Raw genomic sequence first — 25,328 nt, forward strand, 5'->3', positions numbered from 1 at the left:
CATTGTTACCTTTTAAAGCTATTTAATAATTTATAATAGCCACTACTGTGACCTAAAGGAAGGTCTCGGGAGCTGCACAAGGAAAAGAGCTTCACTGGTCTTGGCTGCAGAATCCCACTAGGGGTTCCGACTGCTCATCGATGAGCTCTTGGGGCCCATACACACAGTCTTCCTGTCTTAGTCACCCTGTCTCTGTCATCTCTGTTCCCACCCCTCTTGCCTCCTAACCCTCATCCATTAGGTTTCCTGGCCCTGCCACTGTCATCAACAACCAAAGCGGCCATCTTCCCTCCTCTTCCCTTACAACTGCATGGGAGGAGTATTGGTTTCCCCATTTGTAAGATAAAGTGCAGAATGCCAAAGCTTAGCCCGATACCTGGAGCGTGGTAAGGACATGGGAGAGCGGAAGTCTTAGAGTCATCCTCCATTTCTGCTTTTTCTTCTAGGACCCTGCACTTTAGAATAAGCTTTTGAGTCAGGAGTCATAGTCTCTGTGCTACAGCTTGCATAGATGTCCCCCAAAAGTCTCTTTCAGTTTAGTTACCTTGCGGACAGGGGAACCTTTAAAGGTTCCTACTGGGAAGAAGTTAGGTCACTGGGGGTTTGTTCTTGAAGGGAATACTGGGACCCGACCCCATGGTGTTTGCTGAACACCATGACATGAACAGTTTCCCCTGCTACGTGCCTTCTCCACAGTGTACCTTTTCACCACACCACCCAAACAGCAGGCTAACCCATCATAGACTGAAGCCTGCAAAAGCTGCGAGCCAAAATAAACCTTTCCTTTTTATACACTGACTCACCAGGGTGCTGTGTTACAGCAACAGAAGGCTAGCAACTTGGAGAAGGAGCGAGGAAGTGAGACAGAACAAAGGGAGCCCAGAAACACTCTAAAGTCTCACATCCCTTTTTCCTTCAGATGAGACTAGCGGGTGAGTAACCTCCAATCATATTCTTAGTCCCATTTTACAGATGAAAACCAGACCCAGAGAGTCCCAAGGGTCTCGCAGTCATTAGATGTCACTCATGTGACCATTCTTTCAAGTCCCTTTGGATGCTCAAGGGAACGGCTGTCCCGGGTCTCACTGGATTCGTGGATCCAAGTGATGGTAGCATCGTTTACAGACCTGGATATTGTTGGAAGAGTCCTTAGACGTTTGTGAAAGTTTGCTTTTTGCTATGTAACAAACTGTTCCAAACCTCAAAGGCAACAAACATACGCACCGAAAAGCTCAAGGATTAGAGGCGTTCTGGCGGAGACTGGACACAACTGGAAAAAGGTGAGGGCATAAAAACCACACAGCCATAGGATGGGTGCAGGAAGAATGAAAATTCAGGGTCATTTTCTCTCCTCTTCCCTGGACCGGGCAGCACTGGGTGACAGCCATGAATCACAGTTCCTGGGACATCACAATGGTTGACTTCCTCTTCTCCCCACTCAACAGGATAAACTGTTATTGCCTTTGACAAACACACAGCAGTGGGTGTGAGAAAAATATTAGCTGCGTTTTTCTTTATTTCATTGCTTCTGCTGATACCGTTAATGATAATGTAATTTGCAGTTGTCTGGGTCTTGGAAGAGAACGTTCATTATCTCGCTGATCTCCACATCAACCTAGGGAAGTACGCGGAGCAGGGGGAGAGCAGCGACGACGACGTATAATTAATTACCTCAGTGTAACAATAGAGCCAGCGCGCTCGGCTCCCACACTGACTAACACAGCTGCCTCGTTCACTGTCGACTCACCTCTCAGTGATGAGTTAGAACAGTGAGATCAGAACCTGCTTGAGAATCCCAAGAACCCCTGTTTCCTTGCTGTGTGACCTGGGCAACTTACTTATCTTCTTTGGTTTGTTTCCTAAACAAACGATCCCCCATCGGGGTGACTTACAGTAAAAACAGTCTCAGTTTGGGGGAACCAGAAGTCGCCTTTTAAAATGTCCATCATGTTGGGATAAAGGGTCAGTCTTCCCGTGATAACTCCATATTAACCCACTCAGCTGAACGAATAAAGTCTTCTATGACGGCATTTCCAAGTGAGGTCACATTCTGACATGTATTCATTTGGGGAGATGGGGGAGAGCGTGTGTTTGTACAGCTGTATGGGTGCTGCATGTAAGGGTCCTCACGCTCATGTGTATGCACATAATGTGAAAATCCAAGTCATGGTTGCGTTTTCTCCTCTATCCATCTTAGTTTTGAGACAGGGTCTCTCACTGGCTTGGAGCCAGCAAGCCCCATGATCCTCCACACCCACACCCACACCCACACCCACACCCACCCCCATCCCCCACCGCCCTAGAACAGGGATCACGGGTGTGTGCTGCCATGTGTGGTACTTGTTTATGGGTTCTGGGGCATGGAATTTCGGGCTTCCTGCCTGCATGTCCAGCAGCATAGTGACTGAGCCATTTCCCTATTTGCTGTGAGAAGGCACTTCCCACCCGTACACTCTCCGAAGCTTGCTTTGTCCCTTCTATCTGTGCCGCTACCACACTGACTCTCTGACAGCGCAGTTATGTGGAGAAGAGGAGGAAAGCACCTTGGACCCACTCATCACACAGAAGCTATGGTCAGACCCACCACTGCTGCCCCCACTTGGTATTTAGTGCCCCAGAGGTGGCGCCAGCTGTCCTCCCCGATATGTCAGGGCTGGGTTTTCAAATTCTTGAACCAGATGACTGTGCACACAATAAATGCTCAATAAATGCATTATGACAACTAGATGAGGCCCAGAGGTAAATATCCACCCTCAGAGCCCTACAATCACTCCCTAAGTACCCATGAAGGCCCAGTGGAGCCTCTTTCCTCCCGTGAGTCCTTCCATGGTTCAAGTGACTAAAAGTCATTTTAAGACCTGGATCCAAAGAAAGGAATCCTTGGAAATGTGATCTGCCTCAGTACTTGGGATTGAACCTAGAGACTCACACATATCAGGCAAGTGTTCTATCACTGAGCTACACAGCCCTTCTTTTGTTTTTGCTATAGTACCACTGCATGTAGTACCACTGCATGTAGTACCACTGTATGTAGTACCACTGCATATAGTACCACTGTATGTAGTACCACTGTATGTAGTACCACTGCATGTAGTACCACTGCATGTAGTACCACTGTATGTAGTACCACTGCATATAGTACCACTGTATGTAGTACCACTGCATGTAGTACCACTGCATGTAGTACCACTGCATGTAGTACCACTGCATGTAGTACCACTGTATGTAGTACCACTGCATATAGTACCACTGTATGTAGTACCACTGCATGTAGTACCACTGCATGTAGTACCACTGCATGTAGTACCACTGTATGTAGTACCACTGCATGTAGTACCACTGCATGAGTACCACTGTATGTAGTACCACTGTATGTAGTACCACTGCATGTAGTACCTCTGTATGTAGTACCACTGCATGTAGTACCTCTGTATGTAGTACCACTGCATGTAGTACCTCTGTATGTAGTACCACTGCATGTAGTACTGCTGCATGTAGTACCTCTGTATGTAGTATCACTGCATAAGTACCACTGCATGTAGTACCACTGCATGTAGTACCACTGCATGAATACCACTGTACGTAGTACCGCTGTATGTAGTACTGCTGCATGTAGTACCTCTGTATGTAGTACCTCTGTATGTAGTACCACTGTATGTAGTACTGCTGCATGTAGTACCTCTGCATGTAGTACCACTGCATGTAGTACCACTGCATGAGTACCACTGTACGTAGTACCACTGTATGTAGTATCACTGTATGAAGTATGGCTGCATGTAGTACCACTGCATAAGTACCACTGCATGAGTACCACTGTATTTAGTACCACTGTATGTAGTACTACTGCATGTAGTACCTCTGTATGTAGTATCACTGCATAAGTACCACTGCATGAGTACCACTGCATGAGTACCACTGTATTTAGTACCACTGTATGTAGTATCACTGTATGAAGTATGGCTGCATGTAGTACCACTGCATAAGTACCACTGCATGAGTACCACTGTATAAAGTGAACACTGAATATAGTACCACTGCATATAATACCACTGCATGTATTAACACTGCATGTAGTACCACTGCATGAGTACCACTGTATGTAGTACAGCTGCATATAAGACCACTGCATGTAGTACCACTGCATGTAATATCACTTCATGTAGTATCACTGCATATAATACCACTGTATGTAACATCACTGCATGTAGTACCACTGCATGTAATATCACTGCATATAATACCACTGTATGTAACATCACTGCATGTAGTACCACTGCATGTAATATCACTGCATGTAGTCTCACTGCATACAGTACCACTGCATGTAATATCACTGCATGCAGTACCACCACATGTAGTACCACTACATATATACCACTGCATGTAATATCACTGAGTGTAATATCATTGCATGCAGTACCACTGCATGTAGTACCGCAGCATATATACCACTGCATATAGTACCAAGCCTCAAGCCTCAAAGGCAACAACAGCAATGAGCTGCTGAGTCTGTGGTTGAGGCGGATCAGGCTCAGCTGGAGTAAGCTTTTCTCTCCTTTGGTGGAGCCAGACCTCATCTGCACCACTGCTCTGCCTGGGGAGGGCCCAAGGCACACCTGAGTACAGGCCTTTACTCTGCATCCTGCAGCAGCATTCCATAGATGGCTCTCTCCCTGCTGGCTGGAATCTGTTAGGCAGCTGGTGTCTCAGCTGTTAAAATGCCACAGGGACTTGCTGCTTGCTCAGGTTCCCCCAGGGAGGTTAATCTGTCAAGAAGGCTTTGCCAAGACAGCCAATGTGGCACGCTTTGACATTTGGGGAGCGTCCCTGTTTACACATCACACCTAATCCTACCTCCTCAAGGACTTCCCTGGGCACACAGAGATGTCTTCTGAGGATTGGAGAACGCCTGTAGGGACACAGAGGAATGTGCTGCTGGGTGGCTCTGCTAGGGTGGTGTGGGAAGGCTCAGGCAGAGCCAAGCTCAGACTAGGCAGAGGTCAGCTCAGATGGCGGCTGCCTAGCTCCTGTCCCAGGATGCACCTGTGGCCCTTCAAGGCTTTGTCCCCTTATGGAGCCACAAGCTGTCATGGTTTCCAGGAAACAGACAGGATCACTGCCATGTAGTCTCAAAAAGAGATTGAGACCTACAACTGTCACCCTAGTCATAACTGGGAAATTCTTACAATGGGAGTGGGGAGGTCTGTATAAGCCAAGAAGTCAGTATGGCCCATGAGAGGGGAGGGGAAGGTTCCCTAAAGGGGGGCTGAGTAAGAGAATAGAGCACATGAGATATAAAGAGAGAGGAGCAATACGGGGTTAAAGGGGTAAGTGGGGCTGGGGGCATGAGATGTCTCAGTGGGCTGAGCCCACAGTGGAAGGAGAGAGCCAACTGTAGAGTGCTGTCCTCTGACCTCCATATGTGCACGGTACCCATGTACACATGTGATAGATTCCCCATGCTCTAGTGAATGGCCCCACTCTCGTGCACATGACGCAAACACCAGTCGAACTCATGAGTTATTTCATAAAAAGGAGAGAGCATGAGGTGGGGGACAACATGCCGGGACAGGACTCCAGGAAGGGGAAGAAGAGTTAGTGTGGGGTAGATATGACCAACATACCTTGTTAATGACCTCTCATGACCACTATCAGACCCTCCCCTCAAGGGTCGACTTCTCGGTCCTCCCCCGGCCAGGGTTACAACAGTCTTTTAGTTGGGATCCATGAAAACCTCCAGCAGCTGCTTTGGGAGGCTTCTGCTTATCCAGGACAAGTGACAGGTGTGTAGGAAACCCGCAGCTGCCACCTCCTCCCACTGTCACTGTGGGCTGTCACCTATGGTCGGGACTGAGGGAAACAGGGAACAGGCTCGCTGTCCCTGAGACTCCCTCACTTGAGCTCCCACCAGCACCTCTGGTGCTCCAGCATCTGACACACACACTGGTCTGTGATATCAGGGACCAAGGTGCCAGCCCCCTTTCTAAAGGGAACCCCAGGACCTAAGAGTGATTGTCCTTGAGTCTCATTCCTAGAGCAGCAGATGGGGCAAAGAATCCAGAACCTTTTATTTCTATGTGTACCTTTCTCTCTCCTAGGTCTGTTTTTCCTTTAAGGTGTGTGTGTGTGTGTGAGTGTGTGTGTGAGTGTGTGTGCATGTGTGAGTGTGTGTATGTGTGTGAGTGTGTGTGTGAGTGTGTGTATGTGAGTGTGTGTATTGTGAGTGTGTGCGTGTGAGTGTGTATGTGTATGTGTGTGAGTGTATGTGTGAGTGTGTGTGTATGTGTGAGTGTGTGTGTATGTGTATGTGAGTGTATGTGTGAGTGTGTGTGAGTGTGTGTGTATGTGTGTGTATGTGTGTGTGAGTGGGTGTGTGTATGTGTGTGTGTATCTGTATGTATCTGTGTGTATCTGTATGTATCTGTGTGTATCTTGGTCTGTATGTGTGTCTGTGTCTGTGTGTCTGTGACTCTGTGTGTGGTGCACATGTATGGTGTGTGCGCACATATGTAAGGAAGTGCACATCTGTGTCTCTGTAAACAGTGGCCAGAGAAGAATGTGGGTGTCCTGCTCTGTCACTCTCTGTCTCGTTGTTTTGAGGCGGAATCTCTCACTGACCCTTGAACTAGGCTGGAATTCAGCAACCCCCAATGATCTTCCTGCCTCCACCCAGCATCCACAGTGCTTGATTTACAGGCGTCCACATTCGGCTCCTGTCCTGGGTGCTGAGAGCCAAACTCAGGCCCTTGAATTTGTGACTCTCACCCAGAAAGCTGTCTTCCCAGCCCCCTTCCTTTAAGTTTTGCTATGGTGACCGTGTTAAATTTGGGAAGATAGTGGTGTAATACAGCTATATTTTCACCGAATTTTGTTGAACTCAACATTTAAAATGGGTAAGTTTTGTGGACTGTAAGTCGTACAGCCACCATATTTTCAAAAAATAAATAAAGCATTCCAGCAAGTGCTTAGCAGAAGAAGCCAGTGGGGCCGTGAAGTTTGCACGCGAGAACCACATGAGACACCACTGCATTCTCCTAGGGTGGCTGAGGCATCAAACATGGACAGCACCAGTGCTGGAGAGAGGTTCGTAGGCTGCTAAGAGACAGTAAAGGTATTCCGCTGCTTTGGAAAACGGTGTCTCTGAAGGCTGTGACCAGAATGTCCACCACACGTGCACACACTGATAAAAGCATGTGACTGAGAGTGCACTTGGCCTTGTCAGTGACACTGCCCACATGACCATCCCTGATGATGGAGAAACACACGTGGAGTAACGGTCTAAAGGAATACTTTATGACAAGAAGTGGCCTCAGAATACACACGCACAGGCACACACTCACATACACACACACACACACACACACACACACACACACATCACCTCGTATGCTACTAGTGAGGTTGTAAAAGTGTTCCCTTTGACATAGTGCACGTAACAACATAGGGAAACCTCAAACAGATGAATGAAAATAGCTACGCTTCAAAATGTGCACACCATGAGAGTCATGCCTAAGAATTTCTAGAACAAATAGAACTCGGGATGGTGAAAATCAAGACAGTCCATAGACAGCACAGACGATGTGTTTCTAGAATGCTGAGAATCTTTGTCCTGTCTGCATGATGGCAGCTCATGGGCAGACGCATGTGGGGGAGGGGGTATATTTATACAACATTCATTTTCGTTTTGTGTATTTATTTTTGTGCATTATTGGCCACACAATGTGCCTCAATGGAAAAGAAAATGGATAGGAAAATGGGCTGAAGCCGGGAGAGAGTGAATCTGCGAGAGCCCCTCACAAGGACAGAGGCCAAAGGGGATGGGGAAGGGGGAGGGAAAGCTGAGGGGACAGTAAGAACAGGGGGCAGAGAGAGAGGAAGGGAGAGTGTTGAGAACAAGAGGCAACACCTTCATGCTTCTCTGCTGGACCAGAGCACGCCCCAGCCTTCCTAATGGGCAACGTGGAACACGCCTGCGGTCACTGTGTCCCCTTCATTCTATTTCTAGGAGTTTATTGTACAGAAAACACTATCTGTGGGCACAAAGACTTCGGGTGGTCACTCCAGTAATGCTAACAGTCAGTCGGTGCCGAGTCCTTTTCTCTCATTTAATCAACAGAATGACTGTTTTATACCCACTTTCAAGACAGAAGAAATGGAGGTAGAAAGATGTGGCCTGAAGCTGGGGTTTTGGCGCCCAACTTCCCAGCACAGAGGTCTTCTTCTCGATTGCGAATGTTCCAAACTATTAAATAAACACAGGATTGATATCTCAGGCTACCCACCCCTAACAGGCAGAATAGCAGTCTGTGGAATGTCTCTTTCCTGGTAGTAGGTCAGCTCTGTGAGGTGGTGACATTGGCTGATCCCCCCACCCATGTCTACAACAGTGCTTGGCATGGAGGAGGCTTGCAACACATACTTATCAAGTGTCCATCTTGTTTAAAGCTCAAGTGTGAGTCTCTACAGGATACCCAATTCTCTCTGGGAATACCCAAGCATCGTAATGAAATGCTGTGCCAGAATAAACCAAGGTGGATTCAAAGAGGCTGCCACCAGGGAGTGCCTTGGGAGGAAGAGAAAAATCCTACAACAGATATTTGGAAGTAATGGTCCTTGGTCATAATAGGGCAACTGCCTGAGGCTGAGCAGACAGGTGCTGGGCGACTGTCCTTGTTTTGCCATGGTGACTGTCTATGAGGCCACCATGCCTAAGATGCTTTCTTCATAACTTCCTGGATCTATTTACCTTCCTTTTTGTTAAAGATGACACAAAGATTCCATTTTGGCCTTGACAACTTCCACCTTTCGTACAGCAAGGCAGGATTGTCAAGAAATGGTGTTGTCAAAATACAGTTAATAACATGGAGGAATCATGCTATTTATGATATGATACTTCAGCTAAACAGAGAAAATTGAGCGGGAGAGGGGGCTTAGTCACAGGCTTGCGATGCAAGTCGGAGAGCATGGGTTTGAACTCTGGCATCCGTGTACAATCCAGCCAAGGCACTGAAGCCTGCAATCCCAGTGCTGGGAGTGGGGGGCAGGAGGCTGCCTAAGCAGCCAGTCTAGCGAAATCAGTGAGCCTCAGGGATTAGGGAGAGACTCTGTCTCAGAAAAGCAAGGTTGAGAGCCACGGAGAAACAACATTTGATGTTGACCTCAGACCTACAAAACAACACACACACACACACACACACACACACACACACACACACACACACACACACGGGCTGGTAGGACAGAGAAAGACAGAAAGAGACAGAGAGATAGATAGACAGAAACAGAGAGACAGAGAGAGCAGGTGTGGTAGTGCACACCTGTAATTCTATACCGAGGCAGTTAAATTGTGAGTGCAAAGCCACCTTAGTCTGTCTTTGCCCAACCCCCAAAAACCAGAGGGAGGGTTATGCTATTCTGTATACTGTACAGTATGGTCACAACAATCACCTAGTACACAACTGAAAGGAAAAACGCTACAGGAATACACCACACTAACTCGGGGGGTCTCGGCATGGTAGAAGAAGGGCTGGCTTGTATTCTCTCATTGCTAGTTTTCTCCATATTTAATTTTTCTTTAATGAATCTGGGTTCAGATAGCTGAAAAAAATAAAGGTTGTTGTTAGGGTTGGGGGAGTATCTTTTTTTTGTTTTGTTTTGTTTTTTAACAAGCAGAGTAGAGAGAGTGGAAGCAGGATCTAATCTGAGTTGCCTCCTCCCCTATTAGAGGCTGTGGAGAATGCTAACTATCTACACTTAGCAGGACACCCCTCCAAAAGCAGGGCCTAAGTACAGCGTCTGAGCGTGACGGAGGGCAAACACCTGGCTTCTGGACTAAAGGAGCCCCAGTGAGAATGAATGGGACAGCCTAGTAGAGAGAGATCCCAGGGCTCCTTGCAGGCCAAGAGCAGAAAAGACTCCAGAAATTAGTGTTATTGATAAGGTTTTGGTTTGATTTGGTTTGGTTTTGGTTTTTTAGACAGGATATTTTTTTGTGTGTAGCCCTATAGTCCTGGGTCCTGGAATTAGCTAGCCACGAACTCAGAAATCCTGCCTCCCAAGTGTTGGGAGTGAAAGAATTCACCGCGCCTCCTAGCATTAGAAAGCATAGTTGACTCTCTAGGCCAGTTCTTCCCAAGAGTAGACAAGCCAAGCTGCTGAGGTCGCTCTCAGGTGAGCCCAGCCGCAAAGAAGGCTCCGAAAGCCAACCAACAGAAGTAGAAACAAAACCGAGCCTCTTGGAAAGAACAGGCTCCAAACCCGAGGTGGTATTTGGTTTCATTGCGCCCTCTGCTGATAAGTATCTGAACTGCATGCACCTGTCAGATAACGAGGAAGTCTTCCCTCTCCACCCTCCACCCCACCCTCCACCTCTATCAGATTTATTATCGTATGTCATACTATACAACTTACTCACTTGGTTATTATAAAGTTCATCAGGGAAACTTTATTTTCTGCCTGCTTGGTACAGTATTCCCAGCCCCCTGGGGAGAGTCCAGAGCGTGATGAGTGTTCAGAAACTAGCTGCTGCATGGATGTCACAGGGTGTCCAAGAGATCTGAGCTGTGACCTTGACAGAAGTGGTACACTCATGTACGGCAGAGACAAACCCACCAGATGACCATGAGATGCCTAGACATGGAGGAAAGGAAGCTTCGTCTGGCTTGGTCCTCATTGTGGTGGCATTAGCCAAGACATTCTCAAACCACCGTGTGTGACTATTCATAATCTCCACCCTCTCCCTCCCCTCTCCCAGCCTCTCCCCTTCTCCCTATCCCCAACCCTAACTTCTAAAGCACACAGCTTCTCCTGGGCTGAATCAGTACAGACACCACCTCTCTCCCAAGAAATGGAAACCCAAGAAATAGAAACTAATAAATAGAACAACAACAAAAAAACCTACAAAATTTACTTTTACTCCATGACAGACAGGTAAAAGCAAGCAGAGTTAGTGAAGTCTCTCCCAGTGCTTGGGGAGATGGTGAGTGTGGGTGAAAAGGAGGGAGAGTTCCAGCGATCACTGTGTGGAGGGGGGGGGGGAGGAGACTTTTTTTTTTTTTTAGGAGACATTTTTAATATGTGACCGAGGCACTTCTGCCTCTTGTATGCCCCACAGAAGGTAAGTCTTAAGCGTTGGTGATGTGTGTGCTGGCCTCATAGGGGTCCTCCTGTCCTTTCGGTCCTATTAGGGTGACATTCCCAGGCAATGCTGGCCTTGCAGTATGCCACGTTTAATACAGACCAGAGCCATTTAAACCTTTCCACTTGGAACTTTTTTGCTCCTGAGCTCTCTGCTTCTATCACCCTTCTTCCTCTGTCTTAGACGGCTACCAAATAATTCAGTTGCCGCCTACCAATTGCTCAGCGGCCAATCAGGCGACCTAAGCATTGCGGCTGCTGTTGGTCCACTGCCTTTGTCGTCACCACGGATCTGCTGCATCTGCCCTTTCTTTCTTCGTGTTACCAGTTCATGTCTCCAACCTCCCAAAAGTAATTTTAACTTCCTTCCTTTACCACCAAAGCAGGCAAGACAAGACCAAAGGAAGACTTTTATTGAGCCTCGTGTTAACAAAATCCAGGGAGGCAGCGTGGGAGTGTCCTCCAGCCAATCCCTGAGCAAGCATGAAGCAGCCCGTATCTATAGTAAGATTGGGCTAGCCATAGCACACCCGTGTACGGCTGAAGGTTTGTGTTTACACCAACCACCCTGCCTCTCTAATCCACCTTACAGCAGTTTCTGTCTGCTAGACCATCGGGGGAAAATGAACCCCATCTGGTCTGGGTAGAAATGTATTGCAGGGTCTTCTGGAGTTCTTTGAGGTGATAACAGATCGTCCAGTTCAAAGTGTTTGAAACAGCTAAGGCAATCAACTGTGATTGTGTACAGCTTTCTCGATGTGACTGTGGAGTATTCAAAATAACCAGCCCTCGGGCTGTTTGACTAACCATTCTTATGTTCAAAGAAGCTGCCAATTAGGGAGTCCGATTTCCTATCCCTCGAATTCTCACTTAGGAATAGGAACACAAGGAAAACTTACACTGACAACATAAAGAACGTGTCGTTAGTGCTAATAACACCAATAATAGCAACGTGTAGCACCTGCCCAGGGTCCCAAATGAGAGTTGTGTCCCTCCTCAGTGTCACTTGGACTCTGTCGACTTTCAGTGTCCTGCCTTTTTTAAAATTTCTAATTATTTTATTTATGTTTACATGTATGCGTTTGCACACCACATGCTTGCAGGGGCCCTGGATGGTTGTTAGCCGTCGTGTGGGTCCCCTGCTCTTTGCTGCTGAGCCGTCCCTCCAGCTCCTCAAGAGAAATTTCAACACAGTATTAGCCATCATCAGTCCCTTTTCATCAGCAGAAATTAAAAAAAAAAAAAAAAAAAAAAGACGCACACATTTAGATGACTTTAGGCGGAGAAATATTCTCAAGACAGCTGGCAAATTCCGGAAACTAAAGAAGAACATCAACTTCTCAGCCCCAAGTGCCATTCCTGCTTGACACAAATACTTCTTCGCAGTTATAATATTTGCATTCTTTTAAATTTTTTAAATTTTCAAATTTTCCCTAAGTCTTTGACACCCAAGGTCATTGTCTTAAGTTATTGACAAAAGCCCAACAGCAGCTACTTAGGATTCCCTCAAGTAAATTATTTTAAGTTTGCCCACGTGTTTAACCAATCGCTGGACTAAACCCTTAGTGAGCAACTTCTCCCGTGAGGAAGTTTGTCCCGATAGGCTTCCGTAGAATCTCTCCTTTTTTTTTTTTTTTTTTTTAAGTCACTTCCGCTCCTGGCAGGGTCGCTTTGGTGGATGCGCTTCCGGCGGCGGCGACTTGGACGACTGAAGGAAGATGGTGAGTGACTAAGGGTTTCGGCTGGTAGTCCCGGGTACCGAAGCGCTGCGAGGCGGGAGGACTAGGCGATCCGGCGCTCGGGTTCATCGCAGCCCGCGGGTCGGAGCGTGTCTCACTCCTCGGCGGACGCGGGCAAGGCGCACGGCGCCCGGGGAGCTACGGAGCAGACCTGCTGTGACCCGATCGAGTGGTTTCTGAAGGGGTAGAGCCGAGCGGGACAACCCGGAGGACGCTGGGGACAGCGGCTGAGCCGCAGAACCAGCGTAGTATATATCCGCCGACGGCTCAGCGTTCTCCGGTTTGGTTTGTTGGACCGGATTCGGATGTAGGCACCGAGAGTACCGGGCGAACACGGTTGACGTCGCTTCTTCCGTGGTGCTTCCGTTCTAGAGAAGGGAGACAATAAATATGTCAGGGAACAGGACCGGGACAGATCGTTTTGTGGCTGTGTTGTAAGAAGGTGGCTGTTTTTGATAGGGTGTCACCGAAGGACCCTCCGTGGATGCGAAGTCTGAGTAGAGGCCTAAATTAAGAGAGTAATCCGTGCTAATATCTGAGTGAAACTGGGGCAGGGCAGACGGTCCCAAAATACAAAAGGAGACAGCCCCTTGAGGCAGCCCTGAAGTCAGTCTGAACCACATTCAGTTGCTAGACCAGTGCTTCTGAATGTGGGTGAAGGCCAGAACCCACAAAGGACCTGTGAAGACTTTGAAAAGTATTACAAACATGCGCCGGGCGTTTTCCCAGAGTTGTTCTTATTTCTTAGAACAACCCCGAAGATTATTTTTAGTGACCCCATTTCAATGAGGAAACAGAAAAGCAGTAAGTGGCCGTTGGTGGAACACAAATCCTTTCTTTTCTAGAGCAGTTGAAAAACATGCAGGGTTTGTGATACAGCAGAACTTAACCATGATTTCTATCTAACACGCTTTGTGACAATACACAAGTCCGTTAACCTCCCTGGACCTTGGTCCTTTGATCTGTCTGTGTATTAGGGGGACTTTAGGAATCATCATCGAATGGGTCTTGGGCCTAAGAGGCAAGTAATGTCTCCTCAGTAAATGCACACGTGGTCTGCCAGGTCCTCAGTACCCACACGCTACAGTGGGGACGTGCTTGTGTTTTAGAGTACAGCACCAGCAGGCTGTTCCTTTGAAGTGGCCATATCCTGGATTTATGTGTGTCTGTCTTTTTCATCCCCCAGGGTCAAAGTCAGAGTGGTGGCCATGGTCCTGGGGGTGGCAAGAAGGATGACAAGGTAAGATAAGATCTGATCGTGCCATAGAAACTGCCTTAGGTCTTGGCGAGTTCTTTATGGTGCCACAAACTTTAAGAAGCAAAGGGATGCAGTTACTTCAGTAACCCTGTGTGTGTACACATGGGTAACTGGTTTCATTTTCTAAAGAATTCTTTGCCAGGAGTTCATTTGTTTTGTTTTGTTTTGTTTTTTAAAGCATGAACATTGTGGAAGTTTTCAAGTCGATCACCTATAAGTGTTTAACTTACTGAGGGATGAGAAGTGCCTCGTCTAACCAAACTAGGCAAATAGCTCAACTCTGACCTCTGTCTACTTACTGAAAACATCTTGAGTCACTGCCATTTCTATAAAGAGATTACACCTACATGCTGGAGTAAGATCTTATCAGGAGAGCAGGAATGTGAAATCTGCTTCTTAAAGGAGGTCATTTTGCAGACTCAGGATATATATATCTTATATAATATATACATATATACATATGTGTGTGTATATATGTATATGTATATGTATATACATATATATATATATATGGAGAGAGAGAGAGAGACGCCATCTGTGTGAGGTGGGGATGAGAGGGAAGAAGGAAATAATGTAACCATATCTTAATTTTAAAAATTAATAAAGGAAATAGTTGTTTTACATATCCTAAAAGATGAGAACATGTGTACCCCTAGAAATAGATGGTAGCAACACCAAAAAAAAAAGTGTTTTCTTTCGCACTTGTATGGGTTTTTGTTGAACTAGTGGAGAAAGACTGAACAACAGGTGCAAGAACAAACCCTCTTTTGCAACCCAGAACTCATTGTTGTATGAGTTTTGGTACATGTAAGAAGTAATATCACCAAAAAAAAAAAAAAAAGTGTTCCCTTTTTCTGGTTTCTATGTGACATCTTTTTCCTACTCTTCTAAAAACTGAAGGACAAGAAAAAGAAATATGAACCTCCTGTCCCAACTAGAGTGGGGAAAAAGAAGAAGAAAACCAAGGGACCAGATGCTGCCAGCAAACTGCCACTGGGTAATGCCTGCTCTTCTGCTGTGCCCAGCCCCCAGGGAAAGGACTCTGCATGTAGCCTGGAGAACAGAGGAAGGCAGGAAGAACTGGGAAGACTGAAGCTAGCTCTGGATAACCCCACTCTACTTATTAACCTGCCGTAGCCCTCTACTGGGTTGATGTGGAAGTTACACTTTATCTTAAAATACAGTGTTACATGAGTCTGTCTCATGCTAACCGATCACAGTGGGCCATGGAGCACCTCAGTAATCCCAGCACTCAGTCATCCCTGAGCTCCAGCCAGCCAGGGCTACACAGACAGACCTTTCTCGAAAGAGAGAGAAAGACAGACAGACAGACAGACACCCTATTCACTGTCTCTAGGTAGCTAACCCCTCCGAGGTATCACACATCTAAGTCACTGCTTTTTAACTTTTTATTATTTTATGGAGGGCACATGTGTTCCAGGACAACCTTTGGGGTTGGCTCTCTCCTGTCACCTTCTGAGGATGAGGAACTTAGAGCGTGGGCTTTGCTGCAGGTCCCTTACTCACAGAGCCTTTATCTCAGTGGCCGTGGCCGCTGTGACACAGGCTCTCGGTTTTATGATCCAAGTTTGTGATCCTCTTACAGCAGCTTCCTGCGTGCTGGATTAATGCACTACAGTGGGGATGGAGTCTAACCTACCAGCCCAGTGTCAGAAACACTTGCATGCTCTAGAGCTGTAAAGTGAGGAGTTGCTGTAGTAACACTTGGCTGTGTCTGAACTTAAGTTTATTTTTGTTAGTTTGGGTTTTTTTTTTTTTTTTTTTTGGTTCTTTTTTTCAGAGCTGGGGACCGAACCCAGGGCCTTGCGCTTCCTAGGTAAGCGCTCTACCACTGAGCTAAATCCCCAGCCCCTATTTTTGTTAGTTTTTAAGAATTATTTTAGGTATATGAATGTTTTACCTGCCACACACATGGTTGTGAGCTGCCATGTGGGTACTGAGAACCGAACCCAGGTCCTCTGGAAGAGCAGCCCGTGCTCTTCACCGCCACGCCATCTCTTCAGTCCCCTTATCACAGCTCTTCTGTCACTGTGTGTATGTGGGGTGGGGCCCACGCGAGCTCGTCGTGCGCTCAGATTCAACTGTGAGTGTGTGGAGGGCAAAGTACCTGCAGGACTCAGTTCTGTCCTTCAGCCATGGGGGTCGGAGGGATAGAACTCAGGTCTTCAGGCTTGGCAGCAAGCTCTTTAACCACTGAGGCATCTTGCCAACCCTGAACTTAAAGTTTTTTGATGGCCTTCCGATGACCATAAAGTAAAACTTTATTGTAAATTTTTAAGTTCGCCTTATTTTTTAATTACAGTAACACCTCACACCCAGTGCCGCCTGAAATTACTAAAGCTGGAGAGAATAAAAGACTATCTTCTCATGGAGGAAGAATTCATTAGAAATCAGGAACAGATGAAACCACTAGAAGAAAAGCAAGAGGTGAGTGGAGAAGGTTCTGTAATTTTCTTTACTGAGTGAGTTCTGTTGAGAGCCTAAAACCATCATCAAGTGAGAGCCATGGGAACCTGTGCACACTTCCGGCTGGCTAGCCAGGGAGATGCACCCTGACAACCAGGTTACCCATATGAAAGGTAAAGATCCAGATGAGGTGCACGTCTGTAATCCTGGCACCCTACGGCAGAGACCAGACAACCCCACCACACAGAAGCTCTCCCCATAGCCAGGAGTACACACACAGCAAGTTATTCTCTGGTCTCTGCACACTCAGATGCACAAACACAGAAAACGAATGAATGAAAAAAGAAAGCGTTTGCTGCTTTGTAACTCAAGGCAGATGCATCTAATCTGTGTTTTCTTCTTGGCTATTATTAGGAGGAAAGATCAAAGGTGGATGATCTTAGGGGAACCCCCATGTCTGTAGGAACCTTGGAAGAGATCATCGATGATAATCACGCCATTGTGTCCACATCGGTGGGCTCAGAACACTACGTCAGCATCCTGTCATTTGTAGACAAGGATCTGCTGGAACCGGGCTGTTCAGTCCTGCTCAACCACAAGGTGAGTGGCTGGTCTTTAAGGAAACTCGTAGTCGTGTGTTCTTCCCCATAGTCGTGGCTGCTTGTGAGGGAGTGGATCACCAGAGCACTCACAGACATGGGGGAGATATTGGTACTGCTTGTCATAAATGGACTGAGAGAGCTCATGGTCACGTGTTAAGACTTGATCCCTCGTAGGTGCATGCTGTGATAGGGGTGCTCATGGATGACACGGATCCCCTGGTCACAGTGATGAAGGTGGAAAAGGCCCCCCAGGAAACCTATGCAGATATTGGGGGACTGGACAACCAGATCCAGGAAATTAAGGTACGGTACGGCTGTCCTGTTTCGATGCTGGGGAGCTGATTTGCGTGTTGTCTTTCTTTGGGGGCAATCCCAGCTGTGGGTCTTTGTTGCTCAGTAATGTTAGGAACTGGAAATCACACCAAACTGCGATATCCTGCAGCCTTTAACACTTTGCGATTTAATGTTGAGTGAGTATTGTGTGAAAATGTGATGTTAGGGCTGTGCTGACTTGTACTGTTCTATGGGGGTGTCTGTGTGCTTACACAGGCTCACAGTGCTGGGCTAGGCCATGTTCCCTGCTCCTGAGTGATCCTGCAGCCTGGGGAGATACGGTTCAGGGTGGCTCTTACCAGCTCTGCCTTCCACCCATGGGAAGGCAGTCAGAACTGCCAAAGTTCTCCACTGTTGACCTAACACCTGGAAATAGGCAAAGAGTCTATGTGACAGTGGGGATAGCCAGAAAGAAAAAGGGAAACTGAGTGTAGCTTAGAAAGGGAGTTGATTTAAAAAAAAAAAAAAAAAAACTCAGTGAGACACATGTCCTCTTTATCGTGTCCCACCCCACATGGAGGTTCAGAAGAGAGAGATTTCTATGTATCTTTGTGGGAAACAAGATATTTTCATGTCATGTAATGCTAATAACCTCAGTTAAACTTTCCTTTTTACCAATGTTTCTTCTCTGTAGGAATCTGTGGAGCTCCCTCTTACCCACCCTGAGTATTATGAGGAGATGGGGATAAAACCACCTAAGGGGGTCATTCTCTACGGCCCGCCAGGGACAGGTATGCCGTGTTGAACGCTGTAGGCACTCCCCTCTGCCTCCAGCAGCGTTGGCAAGATAGAAGACAGCAGCCTTAGCTTAACTCTGGAGCTGGGGTGGGGGCGAGAGGTAGAACATGCTGCTTAGCATGCACAAAGGTGTGGGATGGGTCCAGCAAACCAATACCACCACCACCACCGCCACCGCCACACACATACACACACACACACACACACACACACACACACACACACACGTTCTCACCCTTGGTGGACCCTGTACAATGACATCACCTTGGGAGTCCTAAACACTACTGCTGCTTGTCCCAGCCTCAAAGAACACTTGGGTTCACCTGCAGCATGGCCAAGCCTCAGACCAGTAGTGGAGATGGCGTCAAAGTTACTCTGAGGTGTGGGGTCAGGTCCATTTCCTGGTGTAGTAGAATTAAGTAAATGGTGATGAGAAAACCACACACATTTGACATTACAGCTGATTGGTTGTCCTAGGCTGTAGAGACCAATGTTGGCAGTTGATGACCCTGCAGATTAGAATAGGAGTGGACACTTGCTTAAGAGAACTGATGCTGAGTTCCTACCGGCCTGTGTTGGGAGCTTTAAGAGACTGAAGTACCTTCCCTAAGAAGCCTGAAGCCAGAAGAAGCCACCCTGCTTTATCTCAGTGGAAATTAAAGCCCCAGAGAGTCTGGTGATGAGCCCAGGGCTACAGCACTTTTCTCCTGACCCACCAGTGTGTACCTCATGAGATGTGGGCACTGCGGTGCTGGATGGACAGTCCTGTCAGTGGGAGGCTTGTTCAGGGATTCCCCGTGGCACTTGAAGTAACCCAGCTACTCCCATTGGCCATTCCTACACACTAAGGTCTCATTATCCTAAAATGCCCTACCTCGTCTTTACCATCCTGGGTTGGTCTCCCAGGAATACCATTGCCTCCTGAGGCTTGTCACAAAGCTTAGCCCTCTGTCATCCCCCAGCTCTTCCTCTGCATTCTGAGCTAACACCCAGCCTCCTCACTCACTTTGACCCGAGGTGAGCATGGGGTGAGCATCATCGTTGTTTAGAGCTCTCAAAGTGAACTCAGTGTACGCAGTCAACCAAAGGTGACAAGTGTTTCCTTTGTGTGTGTGTATGTGTGTGTGCACGCGCGTGTACATGCACCCTGAAAGAAAAATACCAGTGATAGAGCAGTGTTAGAAACTACTTGAGGTGCTGGAGAGATGGCTCAGTGGTTAAGAGCACTGACTGCTCTTCCAGAGGTCCTGAGTTCAATTCCCAGTGACCACATGGTGGCTTACAACCATCTGTAATGGGATCTGGTGCCCTCTTCTGGTGTGTCTGAAGAGGGCAATAGTGTACTTGAATGTATGAATGAATGAATGATTATTCAAAAAAACACTATTTGAGATCCCTGAGGAATTGCCTCCCTTGGGAAGGGAGTCCCAAGTCTGAGATGGCTTTGCTTCCCCAGTGCTTGCCTGTGGGCTTCATCGGCTGGTCTGGCTTCCAGTATTTGACCACCCACAAGCCTACCCAGTACCACCTTACTTTATCACTAATGGCTCTATGGGAACTTATTTGGCTTTCTAATCCTTTGTTGGATAAGCCAGATTATTTTTTTTATCTGTTCCATCATTCGTTCGTTTTGATGTAGGTCTTCATGGAGGCCAGGCTGGCTTTGAATTCACTGTGTAGCTCAGGATGACCTTCAAGTTCTAATCCTCCTGCCTCCACCTCCCAAATGCGGGAGTCTAGAAGTATAGTGCCATGTCTGGTTGCATTAAGTTAATTTTATATGCAACTTAGAAAAAGCTCCCTTTCCGAAACCAGATTATTGTATTGCTAGTGCAGAGAGCACTTTCTGTAGGTGATTACAGCGATTGTTCAGATCACTGGTTCTCCTATGCTGTGGCCCTGTACTACAGTTCCTCACCAAGCTCTGTTCGTTGCTACTTCATAACTGTAATTCCACTGCTGTTATGAATTGTGTACATGTCTGGTTTGCAGGGTCTCTAGTGGGTCCCAAGTGGGTCTGGACCCACAGGTTGAAAGCCACTGCTTAGGTGATGCTTTGGGCTCACAAAGTGTCTCAGTGGTAATGGTGTCTGTCACACAAGCCTGTCAGCCTGAGTCTGATCTTCAGAACCCACTGAAGGTTGGGAGACGGGAAGTAAGTGCTGCCGCCAGGGTGTCTTCTGTCCCCTACACATGCACATAGACACAACACACACATAAGTAATACATTTATTAATGAGTAGAAATAACAAGTAAAGATAGTGCCGTCATTATCATGATCACTTTAAGAGTTCAAAGCAGTCAGAGTATGTTGTTAGATTGGAGGAGCAGAATGGCAGACAGCTGCCGGTGTCTTGTTGTTGGTGTCCATCTGTTAGGGTAGGGTGCTCCTGACAGCAGTTAAATGACTTCTTTGTCTTATTCTTCTTACCCCCATAGGTAAAACTCTATTGGCCAAAGCAGTAGCGAACCAGACTTCAGCGACTTTCTTGCGAGTGGTTGGCTCAGAGCTTATTCAGAAGTACCTAGGTGACGGGCCCAAGCTGGTCCGGGAGCTCTTCCGGGTCGCTGAGGAACACGCACCGTCCATTGTGTTCATTGATGAAATCGACGCCATTGGGACCAAAAGGTAGACTTGCCCTGTGCAGCAAGCCCTTGGTGCACATGGCCCTCTGCATTCTCTGTTCGCTGCCCTCCAGGGGGCCTTAAATACCTACCCAGGCAGAGTCTAGAACCCAGTTGTGCCACAGTACTTATGTGGAGCCAGTACCGTCCAGACTGGGGACTCACTGTAATCATGGTAGTCTTTGCCCTGCAGTAAAGGTTGGACCAAACGAGACAAAAAACGGGGCAACTTCAGACAGAGTTGCTGTGCACTGGTGAGGTTCAAAAGTGTGTCTGTCTAGGGTTGGGGATTTAGCTCAGTGGAAGGCCCTGGGTTCGGTCCCCAGCTCCGAAAAAAAGAAAAAATAAAGTATGTCTGTCTGAAAACAGAACACCACAGGCTGGGTGGTTTAAAAACAGAAGCTTGTTCCCTCAGTTCTGGACCATGAAGTCTGAGAGCAGGGCCCTGGCATCACTGTCTTCACAGGCTGCGTCCGCTCCTGTGTGAGCCTTCCTGCTCAGTACTCCATCAGACAAGCATGTCCCCATCCAGCAGAGAAAAGGGGCCCCTTCGAAAGGCGATCATCACAGTGGGCATTGTTAGGTGTAAACTGAGAGTGCGTTTGACCAAGTGTGGGGTGCTGGCACTGCTGTGCCGGAGTGAGGAGGAGTGACTGAGAGGACGTTGAGTTCCATGCTGTTTGTCCGCTGTCCTTTTAACAGAGTGGCTGGATCTTCTCTTTCTCTTTTTCCAAAGATATGATTCAAACTCTGGAGGTGAGCGGGAAATCCAGCGGACAATGTTGGAACTGTTGAACCAGTTGGATGGATTTGATTCGAGGGGAGATGTAAAAGTTATCATGGCCACAAACCGAATAGAAACTTTGGATCCAGCACTTATCAGACCAGGTCAAATTTGCGTTTGTTTCCTCATGGAAAACTAATGGGTTTGTTTCTGTGTGCATTGGGGTTGTTATTCAACGGAATGGCAAACACTGCTGTGTGGTAGAATTTACCAAAATCCATCTCCTTGATTGGAGAGATGGCCTAGGTAGGAAAGCGCCTGCCTGTGGGCAGAAAGGCCTGAGTTTAGTCTGAGGAACCCACATATAAAAGGTGGGCCTGAGGTGTGCTCTTGTGATCTTAGTGCTGGGGAGGATAGAGAGTGGGACTTGCTGGCCTTTGGCAGGCTCCAGGCCAGTGACACTGAAGAGACACTGATCTCAAAAGCCAAGGTGGTAGTTGCTCACAACACACACGCGCTCCACACACACCCCGAACTCAAGTGTGTCTCTTTGAAATCCCTGCTAAGAGTGACGCTGTATGGCTTGGCCCTTCTCGTTCTGGTTTTGCACTGTGATCTTTTCCTCCCCTTACTCAGAATTTCCTTTTTAGCCTAGAGCACTCACTTTTTTTTTTTTTTTTAGATTTTTTTTTTCTTTTTCTTTTGCATTTTTTTTTTTTTTTCCGGAGCCAAGGACCGAAGAGCACTCACTTTTTACCCTGAAGGAAAGGTTCGTAGGCCATGATTCATGATTACATTCAGGTGGCACTAGAAGCCATACTTTGTAGTGTTTCTGTGGTAGGCTTGCTCTTGGTCCCGATGCCATCCAAGGTCTCCTGTGTTTCTTCCTGAAGATGGCAGAGCAGGGTAAGGTTTAGGTGGGGTGAGCTCCGATGCAGATACTCACAGAGCACAGAAATGAATGTTCACTTTTTAGGGTTCAGGTGTCATCCCCACAGTGTCTTCTGACTAAAGCTGCAGCAGTGGGGTGGACTGAGGCTCTGGAGCAGAGTGGGTCTGGAGGGAAGTGGCTGAATGCTTTGTTACCTGCAGGCCGCATTGACAGAAAGATCGAGTTCCCCCTGCCTGATGAAAAGACCAAGAAGCGCATCTTCCAGATCCACACAAGCAGGATGACGCTGGCTGATGATGTAACCTTGGATGACTTGATCATGGCAAAGGATGACCTCTCTGGGGCTGACATCAAGGTGAGTGGCTTGTTTATTTGGGTTGTTAGAAAGTCTGTGTACTCTAGGGGTGGCAGGTAGGCTGGGAGTGTGGAGCCCTGAGTTCACAGTCACCGTGTGGCTTTAACACTCCATCCAGATGGGAGATTTGCCTTTTATTTGGAGCCATTTAGTGCATTAATTTATGAAGTAAATGGCCCTAACCATGTTAACCCACAGGGATCAGTTACTAACATTAACTTTACCACCTCCTGTGCAAGGCCTGGGTGACCTGCTTGGGAAAGTCAGGCATGGCCTTTGTCCTCTGTCAGGGACACATGTGCTGGGAGGTCCCACCCTGTGTTGATGGGCTCTCCTCAGTTTTACCTGTTGGTTTCCTTGCGAACGTGAGGGCATGTGTGTTTCCACAGCTGAGCAGTGCGTGTGTGCAGGCTCTTCTCCTTCAAGGAGCAGCAGGGTCTCCCCAGTGGTGCCTCGGTTGGGTAGCAGCAGCACAAACTGCTTTTCCAGACCAGCGCTGTACCTGGTCGCTAAGGTCACTGGCATCGTCCTACACCGCTTAGGATAGTTTTTGTTTTTACTGACAGTTACTTTTTAATTGTACTACAGCAACTTTTCTTAAAATGTTTCAAGAGTTCAGAATAGTTACCTCACCAGGATATGCACACCCACATGCCCGTCACCTAAGTTTAAATGGCTAACCATTTCCTGTGCTCAAGCACACCTGCTTTTTTGGTTGAGCCATTTAAAGTAAACAATCTGTGGCCATTTCCACAACAACTTTTAGTGCCAGAACTGTGGTGTTTTAGTCTTGTCATTTTGTTTGTTTGGATTTTTTTAGGTTTAATTTTAATTTTTTGTTTTGTCTTGTTCGTTTTTCAAGACAGGGTTTATGTAGCTTAGCTGTCCTGGAACGCACTCTGTAGACTAGGGTGGCCTCGAACTCTAAGACGTGCCTCTGCCTCCCAAGAACTGGGATTAAAGACGTGTGCCGCCACCACTGGCTCCAGTTTTTAACTTTTAATTACATGTAAATGCGTATTTCCATGTGGGAGTATGCATAGAAATATAGCTATCTACAGAGGAAAGAGGGCATCAGATTCCCTAGATCCTGAGTTACAGACAGTTTGTGAACCCAAACTCGGACCTCTGCGAAATGTCAGCAATATATGCTCTGACTGTAAGTTTAAATAGACATGCACTCACCTCTCCGCTTTTTGGCATGTCACTTTTTATATTTCATAGAAATACTTTCAATGAGAGGACTAGAGTTGAGAAAGAGCACTGTCTGCTCTTCCAGAGGACCCAGGTTCAATGCCCAGCACCCACATGGCAGCTCCCATCTGTCTGTAATTCCAGCTCCAGAGGACCCAACACCCTCACAGACATACAGACATACATGCAGACAAGCAGACGAATAAACTTTTTTTTTTAAAGATTTATTCATTTATTATATATAAGTACACTGTAGCTGTCTTCAGACATACCAGAAGAGGGCATCAGATCTCTTTACAGATGGTTGTGAGCCATCATGTGGTTGCTGGGAATTGAACTCATGACCTCTGGAAGAGCAGTCGGGTGCTCTTAACCGCTGAGCCATCTCTCCAGCCCCATGAATAAACTTTTAAAAATATTTACTTTAAAAAAATAAGCAAAGTAAGAAATTTTTGATGAAAGTAGAGCTACGAGAATTAAGTGACTGCTCAGAACCTGAGTCACAGCTCAGAATCCCAGATCTACCCCTCATAGTCTTCCCGGTTTATGCATCTTGGATTCTCAGAAATTATGATACATGAGACATTTAAAAAGTAACCTGTTCCCAAATGAGCAATTTGTGTTTAGTCTATCTTACACTGTATTTCAAAATATCCCTCTGAATTCCTTAAGTTAAAAATAGGTGTTCAGTCTGAACACACTGCTCTCTTTTTCCCTTTCTTCCTAGACAGGGTTTCTCTTTGTAGCCCTGGCTGTCCTTGCTCTGCGGCTGACCTGCCCCTGCCTGGGACTGGAGGCCTGCGCACCACGCCCGGCTCACGCTGTTCTTTCTTCCAGGCAATCTGCACAGAGGCTGGCTTGATGGCTCTGCGGGAACGCAGGATGAAAGTGACAAACGAAGACTTCAAGAAATCTAAGGAGAACGTTCTGTATAAAAAACAAGAAGGCACCCCTGAGGGGCTGTATCTCTAGTGACACAGTTGTCTTCAGGGAACTTAATGAGTTTCCCCCACCTGGGAAGATGGGAAGCTGCCCCAAGGAATCCATCTTCCAGTTAAGTTTTGCTAGTAGAAAGCCCGTGTCGTGGAGGACGCTGTGCGGTCTGTCTCCAATCTGTTGTTGGTCATTGTGCCCTGCAGCTCTCCGCTCCCAATAAAGGATTGTCCTGGTTTGCTTTCTATTACTGTAATGAAACCATGACAAAAGCGAGTGGGGAAGAGTTCATCTCCTCACAGCTTACAGTCCATCGTGATGGGAAGTCAGGGAGGGCGGGAACCTGGAGAAAGGAACGGAAGCAGAAGCCGT

The 25,328-nt window shown here is 47.1% G+C and overlaps 1 protein-coding gene and 1 non-coding gene across 2 annotated transcripts; both read left to right on the top strand.

Moving 5' to 3' along the window:
- Positions 1-12,840: 12,840 nt before the first annotated feature.
- On the top strand, positions 12,841-25,203 carry Psmc1 (proteasome 26S subunit, ATPase 1). The gene is made up of 11 exons (NM_057123.2): positions 12,841-12,857; positions 14,062-14,115; positions 15,034-15,130; positions 16,457-16,581; positions 16,975-17,160; positions 17,337-17,465; positions 18,130-18,226; positions 20,673-20,862; positions 21,595-21,746; positions 22,675-22,829; positions 24,861-25,203. The coding sequence occupies exons 1-11, from the start codon at positions 12,855-12,857 to the stop codon at positions 24,993-24,995; spliced, it is 1,323 nt and encodes a 440-aa protein (NP_476464.1). The 5' UTR covers positions 12,841-12,854; the 3' UTR covers positions 24,996-25,203.
- LOC120093474 (small nucleolar RNA SNORA40) lies at positions 14,831-14,955 on the top strand. Its single transcript, XR_005486521.1, has one exon. It is a non-coding gene; the product is annotated as a small nucleolar RNA SNORA40 (small nucleolar RNA).
- Positions 25,204-25,328: the final 125 nt, after the last annotated feature.

The sequence above is a fragment of the Rattus norvegicus genome, chromosome 6 (genome assembly GCF_036323735.1).
Source record: "Rattus norvegicus strain BN/NHsdMcwi chromosome 6, GRCr8, whole genome shotgun sequence".
NCBI classification, from domain to species: domain Eukaryota; kingdom Metazoa; phylum Chordata; class Mammalia; order Rodentia; family Muridae; genus Rattus; species Rattus norvegicus.

Bases quoted from the DNA above. Each gene is read 5' to 3' on its own strand.
- Psmc1 (NM_057123.2), top strand. The intron at 14,116-15,033 runs GTAAGATAAGAT...TAAAAACTGAAG, and splicing joins GTGGCAAGAAGGATGACAAG to GACAAGAAAAAGAAATATGA. The intron at 16,582-16,974 runs GTGAGTGGAGAA...GGCTATTATTAG, and splicing joins CACTAGAAGAAAAGCAAGAG to GAGGAAAGATCAAAGGTGGA.